General features: G+C 43.3%; 1 protein-coding gene across 6 annotated transcripts in view; it reads right to left on the reverse strand.

Moving 5' to 3' along the window:
• Window positions 1-2,195: 2,195 nt before the first annotated feature.
• LOC132395239 (IQ motif and ankyrin repeat domain-containing protein 1-like) overlaps window positions 2,196-20,023 on the reverse strand; it is a 180,641-nt gene continuing 162,813 nt past the window's right edge. For all 6 annotated transcript variants that reach the window (XM_059971553.1, XM_059971551.1, XM_059971552.1 and 3 more), the window contains 2 exons: window positions 6,820-6,948; window positions 2,196-5,151 (listed from right to left, as the gene is read on the reverse strand). In XM_059971553.1, coding sequence (XP_059827536.1) covers window positions 4,989-5,151; window positions 6,820-6,948 — 292 coding nt within the window. In that variant the 3' untranslated portion in view covers window positions 2,196-4,988. The remainder of the gene's footprint in view (window positions 5,152-6,819; window positions 6,949-20,023) is intronic.

Genomic DNA, 20,023 nt, shown 5'->3' on the forward strand with positions numbered 1-20,023 from the left:
GCTCGAGTACAAGCTGTTCTAAGAATCCATCTCGGAGGCACTCCACAAACTCCCTTTCTTGGGGTCCAGTACCATTCTGATTCTCCCAGTCTACCTGCATGTTGAAATCCCCCACGACAACTGTATCATTACTTTTGCGACATGCCAATTTTAACTCTTCATTCAGCTTACACCCTACATCCAGACTGCTGTTTGGGGGCCTGTAAATTACTCCCATTAGAGTCTTTCTACCCTTAGAATTTCTCAGTTCCATCCATACTGACTCTACATCCCCTGATTCTATGTTCCCCCTCGCAAGGAACTGAATATCATTCCTCACCAACAGAGCCACCCCACCCCCTCTGCCAGTCAGTCTGTCCTTTCATTTCCCAGGCCCTGTCCGCTTGAAGCCATGTCTCAGTTATTCCCACAACATCGTACTTGCCAATTTCCAACTGAGCCTCAAGCTCATTTACTTTATACCTTATACTTCATGCATTCACATATAATACTTTTAATTTGTTACTCCCCTCACCTTTCATATCAATTCCTATTTCACTGGGCCATACTGTATGATCTTTTCTTGAGCTTTCTACTCCATTGATTCTGTTGTCCTTTTTAACTTTTCTTATTTTCACTTTCCCTTTAACTCCATCCTTATATTTCCAGTTCATCCCCTCCCCCCCCCACTACTTAGTTTAAACACATCCATGTTGCAGTGACAAACCTGTCTGCCAGAATGCTAGTCCCCCACCTATTAAGGTGCAACCCGTCCCTTTTGTACAATTCATCCCTACCCCAAAACAGATCCCAGTGGTCCAAGAATGTAAATCCTTGCTTCCTGCACCAGTTCCTCAGCCACACATTCAGATCCATTATCTCCCTGTTCCTGCCCTCGCCAGCACGAGGAACTGGAAGCAAACCAGAGATAACCACCCTGAAAGTCCTGCTTTTCAGCCTTCTTCTGAGTTCTCTGAAGTCCCGTTGCAGAATGTCCTTCCTCTTCTTCCCGATGTCATTTGTGCCGACATGCACTACCACTTCTGGCTGTTCACCTTCACCCTTGAGGATTCCCTGCAATTGGTCTGAGATGTCCTGGATCCTAGCACCAGGGAGGCAACACACCATCCTTAAATCTCGCCTGTTGCCACAGAAACCCCTTTCCATACCTCTTACTATGGAGTCCCCTACTACCACGGCTCTTTCTGATGTCTGACTCCTCGGCTCTGCCTCTGCACCAGTTTTCAGCTCGCAGACCTGTCCGCCTCTCAGACTGTCAGTATCTTCTGTCCTGACAGCTTCCAAGAGGGTGAACCTGTTTACAAGAGGTACATCCCCTGGGGTCTCCTGTACTTCAAGCATCCTTTCCTTCCACATCATCGCCCCCTTTCTCTCTTCTGGTATCCTCGGTGTAACGACCTCACTGTAGGTCCTGTCCAGGAAACTCTTGTTTTCGCGGATAAACCTGAGGTCATCCAGTTCTTTCTTCAGTGCTGCAACATGCAAATCTGGACTCACTTTCCACAGCTGTAGCAGCCCGGGGTACCGTCAGTGTCCCTGACCTCCCACATCATGCACGTAGCACACTGAATCAGTTTAGCGGTCATGTCTTCACCCTCTCCAATTGTGCCTGACTTAGTCTCCTCCCTCAGCCTCCTCGCCGAAGACTCTCGAGCCAAAGACTGGCACTTTTCACACCAGGCATTTCCCTCGACCATGTCTATCTGTGTGTGTGTGTGTGTGTGTGTGTGTGTGTGTGTGTGTGTGTGTGTGTGTGTGTGTGTGTGTGTGTGTGTGTGTGTGTCTATCTGTCTGTCTGTCTGCATGAGTGTGTGTGTGTGTGTGTGTGTGTGTGTGTGTGTGTGTCTATCTGTCTGTCTGTCTGCATGAGTGTGTGTGTGTCTGTCTGCATGAGTGTGCGTGTATGTCTGTGTGTATGTCTATCTGTGTGTGTGTTTCTGCATGAGTGTGTGTGTCTGTGTCTGTGTGTGGCGGGGGGAGGGCGCAGTCTGCTCTGCTGGTGCCTGCCTACTTGATGATTAATACACTCCAGACATATCGAACAGAAAAAGTAATTATGAGAACTAAACAGAGATATTACGAATTAGGTGAAAGATCACACAAAATTCTTGCTTGGCAGTTGAAAACAGAACAGGCTTCCAAAATGCAATTAGAACAAGTGCAAATAAAATTACTTATAAACCTTTAGAAATTAATGAAACTTTAAAAAAATTTTACTCTGAGTTATATCAATCAGAATCACAAAATGAGGCTGCTGAGATAGAATTTTTTTTTTATCACAAATACCTCTTCCAAAATTGAATTCAGAAGAACAGAAAGGATTAGATATGCCCTTTACATTAAAAGAGGTTGAAGAAGCTCTAGGATCAGTCAAGAGTAACAAATTTCCAGGAGAAGACAGTTTTCCACATGAATTTTATAAAAAAATTTAAAGATTTATTAATCCCTCCCTTTATGGAGTTAATATATCAAGCGGAAAGAACACATAAACTTCCACAATCTTTTTCGACAGCGATCCTAATAGTATTGCCAAAAAAAGATAGAGATCCTTTAAAACCAACATCATATAGGCCTATCTCTTTGTTGAATACGGATTATAAAATAATAGCAAAAATTTTATCTAATAGATTATCTAAATATTTACCAAAATCAATACATATGGATCAAACAGGCTTTATTAAAAACAGAATATCGGCGGATAATGTAACTCGGTTACTTAGTATAATTCATCTGGCACAAAAGGAGGAGGAAATGAGTGTGGTAGTTGCTTTGGATGCAGAAAAAGCATTTTATAGATTGGAATGGGACTTTTTATTTAAGGTATTGGAAAAATAAGGGTTAGGAAAATCTTTTATAAAATGGATTAAAACCTTAAATACTAGTCCCAAAGCTAAAGTAGTGGCAACTGGTCAAATTTCAACATCATTCCAGTTAACAAGGTCAACTAGACAAGGCTGTCCATTATCACCTGCCCTATTTGTATTGGCGATAGAACCATTAGCTGAATTAATTAGAACAGATCCAGATATTGTGGGCTTCAGAGTTAACCAGGAGGAATATAAGATTAATTTATTTGCTGATGATGTTCTGATTTATTTAACAATTCCATTGCATTCATTGCATAAATTATCTTTTAGATTGGAAGAATATGGGAAAATATCAGGGTATAAAGTAAACTGGGATAAAAGTGAAATTTTACCCCTTACTAAAAGAGATTATAGTCAATGTCGATTAGTAACCCAATTTAGATGGCTGACAAATGGTATAAAATATTTAGGTATAAGAGTCGATAATGATATAAAGAATTTATATAAATTAAATTATTTGCCATTATTGAAAAAAATACAAGAAGATCTTGATAAATGGATGATGTTACCAATAACATTAGTAGATAGAGTTAATGCTGTAAAATGAATATATTTCCTAGATTACAATATTTATTCCAAACTTTACCAATACAACTGCCCCAGAAGTTTTTTCAAGAGTTGAATAAATGTGTGAGGAAGTTTCTTTGGAAAGGTAAGATGTCAAGAATATCATTGGAAAAATTGACATGTAAATTTGACCTAGGAGGGTTACAACTCCCAAATTTTAAGAATTATTATAAAGCAAATCAACTTAGATTTATTGCATCTTTTTTTGATTAAGAAAAACCGGCATGGATTAGAATAGAGTTTGATAAGATAGGAGAAAATATATCAGAAGATTTTTTATATAAATGGGAATCCAAATGGATACGGGAAAAGAAAGAATTTCTTACATTAAAACATTTGATTGATTTATGGAATAAAGTAAATGTGGATGATGAGATAAAGAAATCTTTATTAGCAAAGAGAACCCTAATTCAAAATAGACTTATTCCTTTTACAATGGATAATCAACTTTTATATAACTGGTTTCAAAACGGGATCAGATATATAGGTGACTGTTTTGAAGGAGGTATATTGATGTTGTTTGATCAATTAAAGAATAAATATAAAATATCAAATAACACTCTTTTCTGTTATTTTCAATTAAAGACCTATTTAAGAGATAAACTGGGTGAAACAATGTTAATGCCAAAACCTAATGAAATAGAAACTTTAATTCAAAAAGGAAAAATTAAAAAATTTTACATCTTCTACGTATAATTTGATTCAAAAACAGACAATTAAACCAGGAATTCATAAGTCAAGACAAAAATGGGAAACTGATTTGAATATTAAAATTGATGAAAAAAATTAGTCAAGACTATGTCTTGATAGTATGACAAATACATTAAATGTCCGACTTAGATTAGTACAATATAATTTTTTACATCAATTATATATTACACCACAAAAAATAAATAGATTAAACCCAAATTTATCTGACCAATGTTTCCGGTGGAATCAAGAAATCGGTACTTTTTTACACTCTACTTGGTCTTGTTTTAAAATTCAACCTTTTTGGATAAATCTAAGACTTTTACTGGAACAAATTATTGGAATACAACTTCCACATAGCCCAATATTATTTTTATTAGGCGATATTGAAAGGATAATACCGAAACTTAATTTTAATAAATATCAGAATAAATTTATAAAAATTGCATTGGCAGTAGCCAAAAAAGCTATTGCAGTTACTTGGAATTCAGATTCATACTTAACTATGGACCCTTGGAATAATGAAATATATAGCTGCATCCCACTTGAAAAAATTACTTATAATTTAAGAAATGAATAGGATATATTTTTGAAAATTTGGCACCCCATCTACAAAAGATAGGATTAAATATATATGTCCTTTGAAGATAAAATTATTAGTTATTTGGGGAAAAAATAAAGATGTATACTAAAGTTATTTTGAACTCCATGGAGCATGTGGGGATCCTCCAATATCCAGGCAATCCTTCTTTCTTTCTTCTTTCTTTTTTTTTATTTTTTCTTTTTTTTTAGACAGGGATGTTAAGGTGTATGTCTGTGTGTGTGTGTTGGGGGGGGGGTGCAGCCTGCTCTGCTGGTGCCTGCCTACTGGATGATGATCTGAATCGGGTAGAAAACACTGAGCAGTTCTTTCGCGAGGGTCTGCTGCTTGGTGAGGAGTACCAGCTGGAATTTCTCCACTCGGCTGGGTGAGAATTCATTGCGGGAATATTCCGGCCCATCACCCGGCTGGATCAATGACAGAAATCTGTCAAGGGAACATTAACATACATAAATGATGGCTGCCGACAGCAGGGAGGTCACTCTTGTGGGGGAGAACAAGGGGGGCTTATCTGAAGTGATGACAGCGAGGGGTGAGAGAGGAACGGGGGCTCTCGGGAAGTGTCAGTGAGGTGTTTTACAGCGGCTGGCAGACAGGATCCTCAACATCATTAAACGCGATGAGAGGCACTCTCAAACCTAAGGGAGGGTCACCAAAGCATTTGTGTTTCACGGCCAGGCCTGCAATTGGAAGGCTGAGAACAGTGCTAGGCCCTCGCCCTGGAGCTGAAGATGGGGCGTTAGGTGGGGTATATGAAGTGGGTTAATGCAATGTCCACCCCTCATTGCTCCTGAGCACAGATGCCAGGTGAACACATATATTGCGAAGGAGACGTGGGTGGTGTCAGAGGTGGGCCAGAGCTCATAAGGATGGCCACAGACGAATAGGGTAGATGATCAGAAAGGGATTCAAAGCCGATGCCAGGGCCTCACAGACCGAAGAACACACATCACATGATCTGTTTGTGTTTTTCCAGTGCACAGAGCACCCCATGAGTTGGGTAAGCAAAGCGAGGCCTCACCTGCGAGGGCAGTTGAGTCCCGTGGCAGCAGAATGAGGAGCAGGGAGGGCAGGGATAGATAAACGGGCGACCTCGCCTGAGTAACAGACTCACTCCAGGGAAGCTCACCACTCACCCCTCAGTCAGCCATTACCCCAGGCCAGCCCCTCATTCCTGGGAATCTCCTCACTCGCCTCAGGACAGATGCTTATTCACCCTCCTCACTCCGTGACAGCACCTCTCTCACCCTCACCCCGGGAAACCCCCTCACTCACCCCTCACCATTCTCCTGGGGCAGCACCTCACACATTCTGGAACAAACCCTTCACTCACCCTCGGGCAGCCCCTCATTCACCCCTCACCCCAGGACAGCATTTTCTTCTCCTGCACCCCAAATCAGCCCCTCCCTCACCACTCTCCCTAGGACAGCCCATCCCTCATCCCACACCCCAGACCAGTTCCTCCCTAACCCCGCACCCTAGATCAGCCCCTCCCTCACCACTCTCCCTAGAATAGCCCATCCCTCATCACACACCCCAGACCAGTTCCTCCCTCACCCCGCAACCTAGATCAGCCCCTCCCTCACCACTCTCCCTAGGATAGCCCATCCCTCATCTCACACCCCAGACCAGTTCCTCCCTCACCCCATACCCTAGATCAGCCCCTCCCTCACCACTCTCCCTAGGATAGCCCATCCCTCATCACACACCCCAGATCAGCCCCTCCCTCACCCCACACTCTAGATCAGCCCCTCCCTCACCACTCTCGCTAGGACAGCCCATCCCTCATCCCACACCCCAGACCAGTTCCTCCCTCACCCCACACCCTAGATCAGCCCCTCCCTCACCACTCTCCCTAGGATAGCCCATCCCTCATCTCACACCCCAGACCAGTTCCTCCCTCACCCCATACCCTAGATCAGCCCCTCCCTCACCACTCTCCCTAGGATAGCCCATCCCTCATCACACACCCCAGATCAGACCCTCCCTCACCCCACACTCTAGATCAGCCCCTCCCTCACCACTCTCCCTAGGACAGCCCTTCAATCGCCCTGGGTCATCCCCTCACTGGCCCCTGGATGGCCATTCACTCACCCATCTTTCTGCAGCAACTCTTTACTCAGTAGCCTTTCCATGAGTCCGGCCTGGATCTGCTCAAACACCGCTGTCACCACCTGGAACATGTTCACCTCCATCATGTCGATGACAAGCATTTTGCCGTACCTCAGGGCAGTAAACATCGCAGGTCAGTGCATGGCTTACTCTGGTCAAATGTCAGAAACAGTAGGAGGAGGTCCTAATCAGGGGCAGGTCTGACCTTCATCTCAGCACCGCTCACCTACTCTCGTATAAAACCCCAACTTCTCCTTGCACTAACAGCACCATTATAATGTAACACAGCACAGGGAGAGGTCCTATAACCCAACATGCTTGTGCTCACCACACTCAGGGCGACATGGTAGCACAGTAGTTATGCTAATAGTGCCAGCAAACCCAGATTCAATTTGGACACTGTCTGTAAACAGTTTGTACATTCTCTCTGTTCGTGTCAATTTCCTCCGAGTGTTCTGCTTTCCTTTCACATCTCTAAGATGTTGGGCTCATTGATCAGTAGCGTATAATTGGGATGTGTGGGCTCGTTGGGCTGGAAGGACTCATTACTGTCCTGTATCTCTAAATACATTTACCAGCACTTGGCCTTGAGTAGGTTGGTGACTCGTTTAGATACATTGTAATGTCATTTAAAGAGCTTTAGCCTCCCAAGCCCCCTGAGCTGGTGTGGTTTAGGTTCTATCTAACCTCACAATCCTCTTTCTGATATCATCTAAATCAGTTCCTACTAATACTAAATCTATACCATCTAGTTCAAGGTTATGATGAAAGATTTGTAGTACCTGGCTAATCTATGAATTTATCAGGTTGCCTCTCACTGCCTCCGACACACGGAAAACAAAGCCAGCCTTTCCATTGTCTCCTCATAACTGAAAGACACTCTCCTAGCATCATCCTGGTGAATCTCCAGTGCTGTCAAATCTGTACTGCGCTAACTAGAGCTGCACAACTTACTCCAGATTAAAACACACAAAATACACCCGGGGTGGATTAATTGGTCATTGTAAATTATCCAGTGATTGGGTTAGTGTTAAACTGGGGTTATTGGGGATTAGAAACATAGGAACATAGAAAACCTACAGCACAATATAGGCCCTTCGGCCCACAAAGCTGTGCCAAACATGTCCTTACTTTAGAAATTACCTCTGGTTACACATAGCCCTCTATTTTTCTGAGCTCCATGTACCTGTCCAGGAGTCTCATAAAAGACCCTATCATATCCGCCTCCACCACCATCACTAGCAGCTCATTCCACACACTCACCACTCTGCATAAAAAACATACGCCTGATAACTCCTCTGTACCAACTTCCAAGCACCTTAAAAATATGCCCTCTTGTGCTAGCCACTTCAGCCCTGGGAAGGAGTCTCTGATTATGCGCATGATCAATACCTCTCATCATCTTATGTACCTCTATCAGGTAACCTCTCATCCTATGTCACTCCAAGGAAAAAAGGCCGAGTTCACTCAACCTATTCTCATTAGGCATGCTCCCCAATCCAGGCAACATCCTTGTAATTCTCCTCTGCACCTTTTCTATGGCTTTCACATCCTTCCAAAGTGACCAGAACTGAGCACAGTACTCCAAGTGAGGTCTGACCAGAGTCCTATATAGCTGTAATATTACCTCTCAGCTCTTAAACTCAATCCCACGATTGATGAAAGCCAATGCACCATATGCCTTCTTAACCACAGAGTCAACTTGCTAGTACCTTTGTGTATCCTATGGACTCAGACACCAAGATCCCTCAGATGCTCCACATTGCCAAGAGTCTTACAATTAGTATTACATTCTGCCATTATATTTGACCTACCAAAATGAACAACCTCACACTTATCTGGGTTGAACTTCATCTGCCACTTCTCAGCCCAGTTTTGCATCCTATCAATGTCCCGCTCTAACCTCTGACATCCAGCCACACTATCCAAAATACCCCCAGCATTTGTGTCATCGTCAAATTTACTAACTCATCCCTCCACTTCTTCATCCAGGTCATTTATAAAGTTCACAAAGAGCAGGGGTCCCAGAACAGATCCCTGAGGCACACCACTAGTGACTGACCTCCATGCCGAATATGACCTGTTTACAACTACACTTTGCCTTCTGTGGGCAAGCCAATTCTGAATCCATAAAGCAATGTCCCTTTGGATCCCATGACTCTTTACTTTCTCAATAAGCTTTGCATGGGGTACCTTGTCAAATGCCTTGCTGAAATTCATATACACTACATCTACTGCTCTACCTTCATCAGTGTGTTTAGTCACATCCTCAACAAATTCAATCAGACTCATAAGGCACAACCTGCCTTTGACAAAGCTGTGCTGACTATTCCTAATCATATTATGCCTCTCCAAATGTTCATAAATCCTGTCTCTCAGGATCTTCTCCATCAACTTTCCAACCACTGAAGTAAGACTCACTGGTCTATAATTTCCTGAGCTAACTCTTCTCCCTTTCTTGAATAAGGGAACGACATCCGCAACCCTCCAATCCACCAAACCTCTTCTGTCCCCATTGATGATGCAAAGATCATCGCCAGAGGCTCACCAATCTTCTCCCTTACCTCCCACAGTAGCCTGGGGTACATCTCGTCCAGTCCAGGTGACTTATCCAACTTCATGCTTTCCAAAAGCTCTGGCATATCCTCTTCCTTTATATCTATGTGCTCAAGCTTTTCAGTCCACTGTACGTCATCCCTACAATCGCCAAGATCCTTTTCCGTAATGAATACTGAAGTACTCCTTAAGTACTTCTGCTATCTCCTCCGGTTCCATACACACTTTTCCACTGTCACACTTGATTGGTCTTAATCTCTTATGTCTTATCCTCTTGTTCTTCATATACTTGTAGAATGCCTTGGGGTTTTCCTTAATCCTGCCCGCCAAAGCCTTCTCAAGGACCCTTCTGGCTCTCCTAATTTCTTTCTTAAGCCCCTTCCTGCTAGCCTTATAATCTTCTGGATCTCTATCATTACCTAGTTTTTTGAACATTTCGTAAGCTCTTCTTTTCTTCTTGACTAGATTTACAACAACCTCTGTACACCATGATTCCTATACCCTACCATCCTTTCCCTGTCTCATTGGAACGTACCTATACAGAAACCCACACAAATATCCCCTGAGCATTGGCCACATTTCTTCTGTACATTTCCCTGAGAACATCTGTTCCCAATTTATGCTCCCAAGTTCCTGCCTGATCGCCTCATATTTCCCCTGGTCATCCTCTGTCAAAGACAGGATTGCTGGGTGGCTTGGCTCGAAAGGCATTATTCTGCACTGTATTGATAAATAAATGAACACATTTCAGCAGGTCACACAGTATTTATGGACAGTTGATGTTTTGGGCTGAGACTCTTAATCTGACCCCAGTGTGGCTTCAATAATCTTTTATATTTTTATAGTACAAAGCCCCTGCTCTTATGTTCTACACCTTGACCAATGAAGGCACGTATCAGTGAGCTTTTTCACTGTCTAATATACCCGTCCCTGCCATCAGTAGTATCTGATGGAAGCAACATTAAGAAGGCACATCTGTCAGAAAGCAACAAATTCATTTCTGGCTTTTCTTTGCATTTTTTTTTGAGGAACAGAGATGGCGGCGCGACGCAGCTTGCAGCGGCCATTCTGGGGTTGATTATCTGTTATTTGTGAAGCCGGGTGCCATGTGCAATCATAATCGATTGAAAACGAATGTGGGAACATGGAGGAACATAGGAAAATCTCCAGGAAGACCTTCTTCCGTGCTGCTGCTGCTGTGAGGTCCGGGACTCTGCTGGGAAAAACAGGCCCCCAGTCCTCGGGGTCGCGTTGCCGATGGCCGTTGGCAGGGCCGTCCTAATATGCTCTGCAGACGATGGTGCTCGGAGAAGCTGTGCCAGGGGGGATAGTCGTTGGCTCGGAGGTTCAACAGACTTGGAGTCCACTGCGGTCAGGTCTCTTTCGGTGTGTGCTGCGTCTGTGAGGCTGGGTTCGACGGAGCTTTCATTGTGTGCTGCGTCTGCGAGGCTGAGTCGGGTGGTGCCGTGGAAGTCCATAGCGGGGGTATTCCCTTCTGCCGCTGGCGTGGGATGGTGAGTCTGTTGGGACCCTGGGGACTTCTGGAAACTGTGTGGTGATTTCTTCTGAACTTATAGTCCTTTAACATCTTTGGACTATTTTTAATGTGCCCATAGTCTGTTTTTTTTATCAATTATCCTATTTTTGCACAGTTGTAACTATATGTTGTAACTATGTGATTTTGTGCAGGTCTTGTAGCTTTAGTTTTTGGTCTTGTTTGTCTGGTGGATTTGGAGCTCCTTTCCGGGGAACGTGCTAAGACGATAGCGTGATATTAATACGCAGCAGCCTCTCCGGACTCTGGATTGGAGATTGCCAAACGTTACATGGATTTTCTGATGTAGTCTGTTTTGTCATATGCTTTTGTTATATCATTCTGGGGAACGTTGTCTCATTTTTTAACTGCATTGCATTTGTGGTTTCTAAATGACAATAAACTGAATCTGAATCTGAATCTGAATGTTGGTAAGGTTAATTAATTACTCTGGGTGTCGGATGTGGGAATCCTGGAAATCTTCCAGTCTCCCAGATGGCCACATCCGCACCAGGCGCACCGAGATGCAGCTTCTGAGAGACCGTGTTAGGGATCTGGAGCTGTGGCTTGATGACTTGCAGCTTATTAGGAAGAGTGAACAGAAGATAGAGAGGAGTTAGTCACCCTGAGGCTGCAGGAGCTAGGTAAGTGTGTGATGGTTAGGGAAGCGAGGGTGTGATGAGCAAACCGAGCTTGAGATGGTCAGAATTGACCCCACCCCCCCATGAACTATGCTGCTAATGAGAGGGGGGGGGGGAAGGAGGCATCCAGTGCAGATGAGAGAGAGAGAGACAAAATTTAATGTTATGGCTCCTCATCTGATTATTTACCTTTTCACCAAGGAATTTGCCTGCTTGTTAAGATTCCTGCAGAACAGAAGGGAGGAGCCGGTTGATGGACAGCCGGAGTCCAGCATGTGGAGTTAAAAAGCAGCTCTGCTAAGACACAGGCAGACACACCCAGGACCCTAACCCTCCATGTACCTAGCTAAAAGTCTCTTATAAGGCCCTATCGTATCCACCTCCACCACCATTGCCGGCAGCCCATTCCATACACTCACCACTCTCTGCGTAAAAAAACTTACAACTGACTTCTCCTCGGTACCTACTCCCCAGCACCTTAAACCCGTGTCCTCTTGTGGCAACCATTTCAGCCCTGGGAAAAAGCCTCTGCCTATCCACATGATCAATGCCTCTCATCATCTTGTACACCTCTATCAGGTCACCTCTCATCCTCCGTCGCTCCAAGGAGAAAAGGCCATGTTCACTCAACCTATTTTCATAAGGCATATTCCGCAATCCAGGCAACATCTGCAATCTCATCCCTAACAATTAATTCCAACAACCTCCCAACCATTGATGTCAGGCTATCAAGTCTATAGTTTCCTTTCTGCTGCCTCCTACCCTTCTTAAATAGCGGAGTAACATTTGCAATTTTCCAGTCATCCAGTACAATGCCAGAATCTATTGATACTTGAAAGATCATTGTTAATGCCTCCGCAATTTTTTTTTCATTTGGAGAAGGAAGTCGGAGGATCAGAACGGGAGCGGGAGCCATCTTGAATTTTTCTTATTCTCATTGGAGAATAAGAGAAGCGGGAATGCACAGGCATGTGACGGCGGGCAGTGAAGCGGGGAAGATTTAAAAAGGACACAGCCTTATACAGTGGGCAGCGTTGTTTGCGGGCAGTGGAGTGAGCTGGGAGCAGAATGAAGGCTTAAGGGCTTACGGCAGGGGTCGGCAACCCGCGGCTCCGGAGCCACATGCGGCTCTTTCATCTCTGTGCTGCGGCTCCCCGTGGTTTGTTAGCTTTTGAAATGTAATTCGAAATTTGAAGATTATGGTGATCTTGTACAATCTAAAAACGTTGTGGAGACCCCATTTCCTGGCACATCCGAACCGGCTCACAATTAGCCAACGTTCCGGCTAAGGGAGATAGCCTACGGGGGTTTGTGAGTACGTGTCTTTTGGAGCATCCGTGCCCACGGGGGGGCGGGTTGAGGGAGGCTTTAAATCAAGGCTGTTTAGTTCGAATAAAGTTACCTTTGACTGCAGTGTCTTTATTTTAGCGCTGCGTGTAGCACACCGCTACAACGTGTTTTTTATCGCTATTAATATACATCACCACTGCCAATGCCTGACACCCGCCAGTGCGCGCTTTCTTTTAATTCTTCGATCCAAGGTAGGCTAACTATGGAGTAACCTTCAACCCAACGTCTTTTTTGTGGAGTTCAAAATGTTTTTGTTGCATGCAGAAATGTAATTTCGTTTTCTCTGCAGGAGTTCATCAACTTCATAAATACAACACATTATAGTTTGTTTATACATAGCATAAAGGCAAAAAAAACCGTTGTATGCAGTGCTATTTCATTTTAAATGTCAAACGGGTTTTGTGGCTCCCAGTGTTTTCTTTTCTGTGGGAAATGGGTCCATATTGGCTCTTTCAGTGGTAAACGTTGCTGACCCCTGGCTTAAGGGCTTGGGCTCAATGGGCTTAGGTGGAAACAAGCGAGGCAAGGTAGGTTTAGGTTTCAGTTTTTCCTGTTATTTGAGTAAAGGGGAAGTATGAGTGTGAGGGCAGCTTGTTGTTCTCGGTGTCGGATGTGGGAGGTCCTGGAGTCTCCTAGCCTCCCAGACGTCCATATCTGCGCCAGGTGCGCCGAGCTGCAGCTCCTAAGGGACCGTGTTAGGGAACTGGAGATGCAGCTCGATGACCTTCGTCTGGTCAGGGAAAGTGAGAGGTTGATAGAGAGGAGTTACAGGCAGGTGGTCACACCAGGACCACGGGAGGCAGACAAGTGGGTCACAGTTAGGAGGGGGAAGGGGAAGAGTCAGGTACTAGAGAGTACCCCAGTGGCTGTACCCCTTAACAATAAGTACTCCTGTTTGAGTACAGTGGGGGACAGCCTACCTGGGGTAAGCAACAGTGGCCCTGCCTCCGGCACAGAGTCCAGCCCTGTAGCTCAGAAGGGTAGGGAAAGGAAGAGGAAGGCAGTAGTAATAGGGGAGTCGATAGTTAGGGGGTCAGATAGGTGATTCTGTGGACGCGATCAGGAGACTCGGATGGTAGTTTGCCTCCCTGGTGCCAGGATCTGGGATGTTTCTGATCGGGTCCAAGATATCCTGAAGTGGGAGGGTGGGGAGCCAGAGGTTGTGGTACATATAGGTACCAATGACATAGGTAGGAAAAGGGAAGAGGTCCTGAAAGGAGAATATAGGGAGTTAGGAAGGCAGTTCAGAAGAAGGACCACAAAGGTAGTAATCTCGGTATTACTGCCTGTGCCATGCGACAGTGAGAGTAGGAATGGAATGAGGTGGAGGATAAATGCATGGCTGAGGGATTCGAGAAGGGTGTAGGATTCAAGTTTCTGGATCATTGGGACCTCTTTTGGGGCAGGTGTGACCTGTACAAAAACGATGGGTTACACTTGAATCCTAGGGGGAACCAATATCCTGGCGGGGAGATTTGCTAAGGTTACTGGGGAGACTTTAAACTAGAATGGTTGGGGAATGCGAATCAATTTTAAGAGACTAGGGGAGAGGAGGTTAGTTCACAAATAGAGAAAGCTAGTCGACAGTGTGTGAGGGAGGATAGGCAGGTGGTAGAGAAGGGGAGCGCTCAGACCAAAGATGTAGGGGAGAAGGAAGAAAAAGATAATAAAGTTGATCACATCCTTAAGGATAAACAGAGAGGAAGAGCTGGAAAGTTTCTTAAATGCATCTATTTTAATGCTAGGAGCATTGTAAGAAAGGTGGATGAGCTTAGAGCATGGATTGATACCTGAAAATATGATGTTGTAGCTATTAATGAAACATGGTTGCAGGAGGAGTGCGATCGTCAACTAAATATTCCTGGATTTCATTGCTTCAGGTGTGATAGAATCGGAGGGGCAAGAGGAGGAAGTGTTGCATTGCTTGTCTGAGAAAATATTACATTGATGCTTTGGCAGGATAGATTAGAGGGCTCATCTAGGGATGCTATTTGGGTGGAATTGAGGAATGGGAAAGGTGTAGTAACACTTATAGGGGTGTATTATAGACCACCTAATGGGGAGTGAGAATTGGAGGAGCAAATTTGCAAGGAGATAGTGGATATTTGTAGTAAGCACAGGGTTGTGATTGTGGGAGATTTTAATTTTCCACACATAGACTGGGAAACCCATACTGTAAAAGGGATGGATGGTTTGGAGTTTGTCAAATGGGTGCAAGATAGTTTTTTGCAGCAATAAATTGAGGTACCGACTAGAGAAGGGGCAGTGTTGGATCTTCTTTTAGGGAATGAGATAGGTTAGGTGACGGACATATGTGTTGGGGAGCACATCGGGTCCAGTGATCAAAATACCATTCATTTCAATATAATTATGGAGAAAGATAGGACTGGACCCAGGGTTAAGATTTTTGATTGAAGAAAGGCTAACTTTGAGGAGATGTGAAAGGATTTAGAACGAGTGGATTGGGACAATTTGTTTTATGGGAAGGATGTAATAGAGAAATGGAGGTCATTTAAAGGTGAAATTTTGAGGTACAGAATCTTTATGTTCCTGCTAGGTTGAAAGGAATGGTTAAAAGTTTGAGAGAGTCATGGTTTTCAAGGGATATTGGAAACTTAGTTAGGAAAAGCAGAGATATCTCCAATAAATATAGGCAGCATGGAGTAAATGAGGTGCTTGAGGAATATAAAGAATGTAAGAAGTATCTTAAGAAAGAAATTAGATAAGCTAAAAGAAGATATGTGGTTGCTTTGGCATGTAAGGTAAAAATAAATCCAAAGGGTTTCAATAGTTATATTAATAGCAAAAGGATAGTGAGGGATAAAATTGGTCCCTTAGAGAATCAGAGTGGACAGCTATGTGTGGAGCTGAAAGAGATGGGGGAGATTTTGAACAATTTCTGTTCTTTGGTATTCACTAAGAAGAAGGATATTGAATTGTGCAAGATAAGGGAAACAAGTAGGGAAATTATGGAAACTATGACGATTAAAGAGGAGGAAGTACTGGCGTTTTTAAGGAATATAAATGTGGATAAATCTCTGGGTCCTGACAGGATATTCCCTGTGACCTTGAGGGAAGGTAGTGTAGAAATAGCAGGGGCTCTGACAGAAATATTTCAAATGTCATTAGAAACACGGATGGTACCAGAGGATTGGCGTATTGCTCATGTGGTTCCATTGTTTAAAAAGGGTTCTAAGAGCAAACCTAGCAATTATAGGCCTGTCAGTTTGACGTCAGTGGTGGGTAAGTTAATGGAAAGCATTCTTAGAGATGGTATATATAATTATCTGGATAGACAGGGTCTGATTAGGAATAGTCTACATGGATTTGTGCGTGGAAGGTCATGTTTGACAAATCTTACTGAATTTTTTGAAGAGGTTATGAGGAAAGTTGACGAGGGTAAAGGAGTGGATGTTGTCTATATGGACCAGTAAGGCCTTTGAAAACGTTCTGCATGGAAGGTTAGTTGGGAAGGTTCAATCATTAGGTATTAATATTGAAGTAGTAAAATGGATTCAACAGTGGCTGGATGGGTGATGCCAGAGAGTAGTAGTGGATAACTGTTTGTCAGGTTGGAGGCCGGTGACTAGTAGTGTGCCTCAGGGATCTGCACACTAGGGTTCTGAAAGAGGTAGCATTAGAGATTGTGGTGGCATTAGAAATGATCTTTCAAAAATTATTGGACTCTGGCATGGTGCCAGAGGATGGTAAAATTGCAAATGTCACTTCACTCTTTAAGAAAGGAGGAAGGCAGCAGAGAAAGAAATTAGAGACCAGTTAGCCTGACCTCAGTGGTTGGGAAGATGTTGGAGACAATTGTTAAGGATGAGGTGATGAAGTACTTGGTAACACAGGACAAGAAAGTACAAAGTTGGCATGGTTTCATTCAGGGAAAATCCTGCCTGACAAACCTTTTGGAATTCTTTGAGGAGATTACAAGCAAGATAAATAAAGGGGATGCAGTGGATCTTGTATATTTGGACTTTCAGAAGGACTTTGCCGAGGTGCCACACATGAGGCTGCTTACCAAATTAATAACCCATGGCATTACAGGAAAGTTACTAACATGGTTAGAGCATTGGCTGATAGGTAGGAAGCAATGAGTAGGAAAAAAGGATCCTTTTCTGATTGGCTGCCAGTGACTAGTGGTGTTCCACTGGTGTTGGTGTTGGGACCACTTCTTTTTATGCTGCTTATCAATGATTTAGGTGATGGAATAAATGGCTTTGTTAACAAGTTTACAGATGATCCAAAAATTGCTGGAGGGGCAGGTAGTGTTCAGGAATCAGTTAGGATGCAGAAAGACCTGGACAGATTAGGAGAATGGGCAAGAAAGTGGCAAATGAAATACAGTGTTGGAAAATGCATAGTCATGCACTTTGATAGTAGAAATAAATGTACAGACTATTTTCTAAATGGGGAGAAAATCCAGGAATTGGAGATGCAGTTGGAGCTGAGAGTCCTTGTGCAGAACACCCTAAAGGTTAACTTGCAGGTTGAGTTGGTGGTGAGGAAGGCAAATGCCATATTGACATTCATTTCAAGAGGTCTGGAATACAAGAGCAAGAACATGATGCTGAAGCTTTATAAGGCACTGATGAGGCTTCAGCTGGAGGATTGTGAACAGTTTTGAAACCCTCATTGTAGGAAAGATGTGCTGGTATTAGAGAGGGTGCAGAGGAGGTTCATAAAGATGATTCCAGGATTGAAAGGGTAATCATACGAGGAATGTATGATGGCTCTGGCTCTGTGCTCAATGGAATTCAGAAGGATGAGGGGGGATCTCATTGAAACCTTTTGAATGCTGAAAGGTCTAGACAGAGTAGATGTGGAAAGGATGTTCCCATGAAGGGAGAGTTTGGGACAAGAGGTCACAGCCTCAGGATAGAGAGGCACCCTTTCAAAACAGAGATGTGGAGAAATTTCTTTAGTCAAATGGTGGTGAATATGTGGAATTTGTCACCACATGCAGCTGTGGAGGCCAGCTTGTTGGGTGTATTTAGAGGGCTCATCTGGGGAGGCTATTTGGGTGGAATTGAGGAATGGGAAAGGTGTAGTAACACTTATAGGGGTGTATTATAGACCACCTAATGGGGAGTGAGAATTGGAGGAGCAAATTTGCAAGGAGATAGCGGATATTTGTAGTAAGCACAGGGTTGTGATTGTGGGAGATTTTAATTTTCCACACATAGATTGGGAAGCCCATACTGTAAAAGGGATGGATGGTTTCGAGTTTGTCAAATGGGTGCAAGATAGTTTTTTGCAGCAATACATCGAGGTACCGACTAGAGAAGGGGCAGTGTTGGATCTTCTTTTAGGGAATGAGATAGGTTAGGTGACGGACATATGTGTTGGGGAGCACATCAGGTCCAGTGATCAAAATACCATTCATTTCAATATAATTATGGAGAAAGATAGGACTGGACCCAGGGTTAAGATTTTTGATTGAAGAAAGGCTAACTTTGAGGAGATGTGAAAGGATTTAGAATGAGTGGATTGGGACAATTTGTTTTATGGGAAGGATGTAATAGAGAAATGGAGGTCATTTAAAGGTGAAATTTTGAGGTACAGAATCTTTATGTTCCTGCTAGGTTGAAAGGAATGGTTAAAAGTTTGAGAGAGTCATGGTTTTCAAGGGATATTGGAAACTTAGTTAGGAAAAGCAGAGATATCTCCAATAAATATAGGCAGCATGGAGTAAATGAGGTGCTTGAGGAATATAAAGAATGTAAGAAGAATCTTAAGAAAGAAATTAGTTAAGCTAAAAGAAGATATGTGGTTGCTTTGGCATGTAAGGTAAAAATAAATCCAAAGGGTTTCTATAGTTATATTAATAGCAAAAGGATAGTGAGGGATAAAATCGGTCCCTTAGAGAATCAGAGTGGACAGCTATGTGTGGAGCTGAAAGAGATGGGGGAGATTTTGAACAATTTCTGTTCTTTGGTATTCACTAAGAAGAAGGATATTGAATTGTGCAAGATAAGGGAAACAAGTAGGGAAGTTATGGAAACTATGACGATTAAAGAGGAGGAAGTACTGGCGTTTTTAAGGAATATAAATGTGGATAAATCTCTGGGTCCTGACAGGATATTCCCTGTGACCTTGAGGGAAGGTAGTGTAGAAATAGCAGGGGCTCTGACAGAAATATTTCAAATGTCATTAGAAACACGGATGGTACCAGAGGATTGGCGTATTGCTCATGTGGTTCCATTGTTTAAAAAGGGTTCTAAGAGTAAACCTAGCAATTATAGGCCTGTCAGTTTGAGATCAGTGGTGGGTAAATTAACAGAAAGCATTCTTAGATATGTTAAATGTAATTATCTGGATAGACAGGGTCTGATTAGGAACAGTCAGCATGGATTTGTGTGTGGAAGGTCATGTTTGACAAATCTTATTGAATTTTTTGAAGAGGTTACGAGGAAAGTTGATGAGGGTAAAGCAGTGGATGTTGTCTATATGGACTTCAGTAAGGCCTTTGACAAGGTTCCACGCGGAAGGTTAGTTAAGAAGGTTCAGTCATTAGGTATTAATATTGAAGTAGTAAAATGGATTCAACAGTGGCTAGATGGGAGATGCCAAAGAGTAGTGGTGGATAACAGTTTGTCAGGTTGGAGGCCAGTGACTAGTGGTGTGCCTCAGGGATCTGTACTGGGTCCAATGTTGTTTGTCATATACATTAATGATCTAGATGATGGGGTGGTAAATTGGATTAGTAAGTATGCAGATGATACTAAGGTAGGTGGTGTTGTGGATAATGAAGTAGGTTTTCAAAGCTTGCAGAGAGATTTAGACCAGTTAGAAGAGTGGGCTGAACGATGGCATATGGAGTTTAATGCTGATAAGTGTAAGGTGCTACATTTTGTTAGGAATAATCCAAATAGGACATACATGGTAAATGGTAGGGCATTGAAGAATGCAGTAGAATAGTGTGATCTAGGAAGAATGGTGCATAGTTTCCTGAAGGTGGAATCTCATGTGGATAGGGTGGTGAAGAAAGCTTTTGGTATGCTGGCCTTTATAAATCAGAGCATTGAGTATTGGAGTTGGGATGTAATGTTAAAATTGTACAAGGCATTGGTAAGGCCTAATTTGGAGTATTGTGTAC

This window comes from Hypanus sabinus, chromosome 6 (assembly GCF_030144855.1).
Source record: "Hypanus sabinus isolate sHypSab1 chromosome 6, sHypSab1.hap1, whole genome shotgun sequence".
NCBI lineage: Eukaryota > Metazoa > Chordata > Chondrichthyes > Myliobatiformes > Dasyatidae > Hypanus > Hypanus sabinus.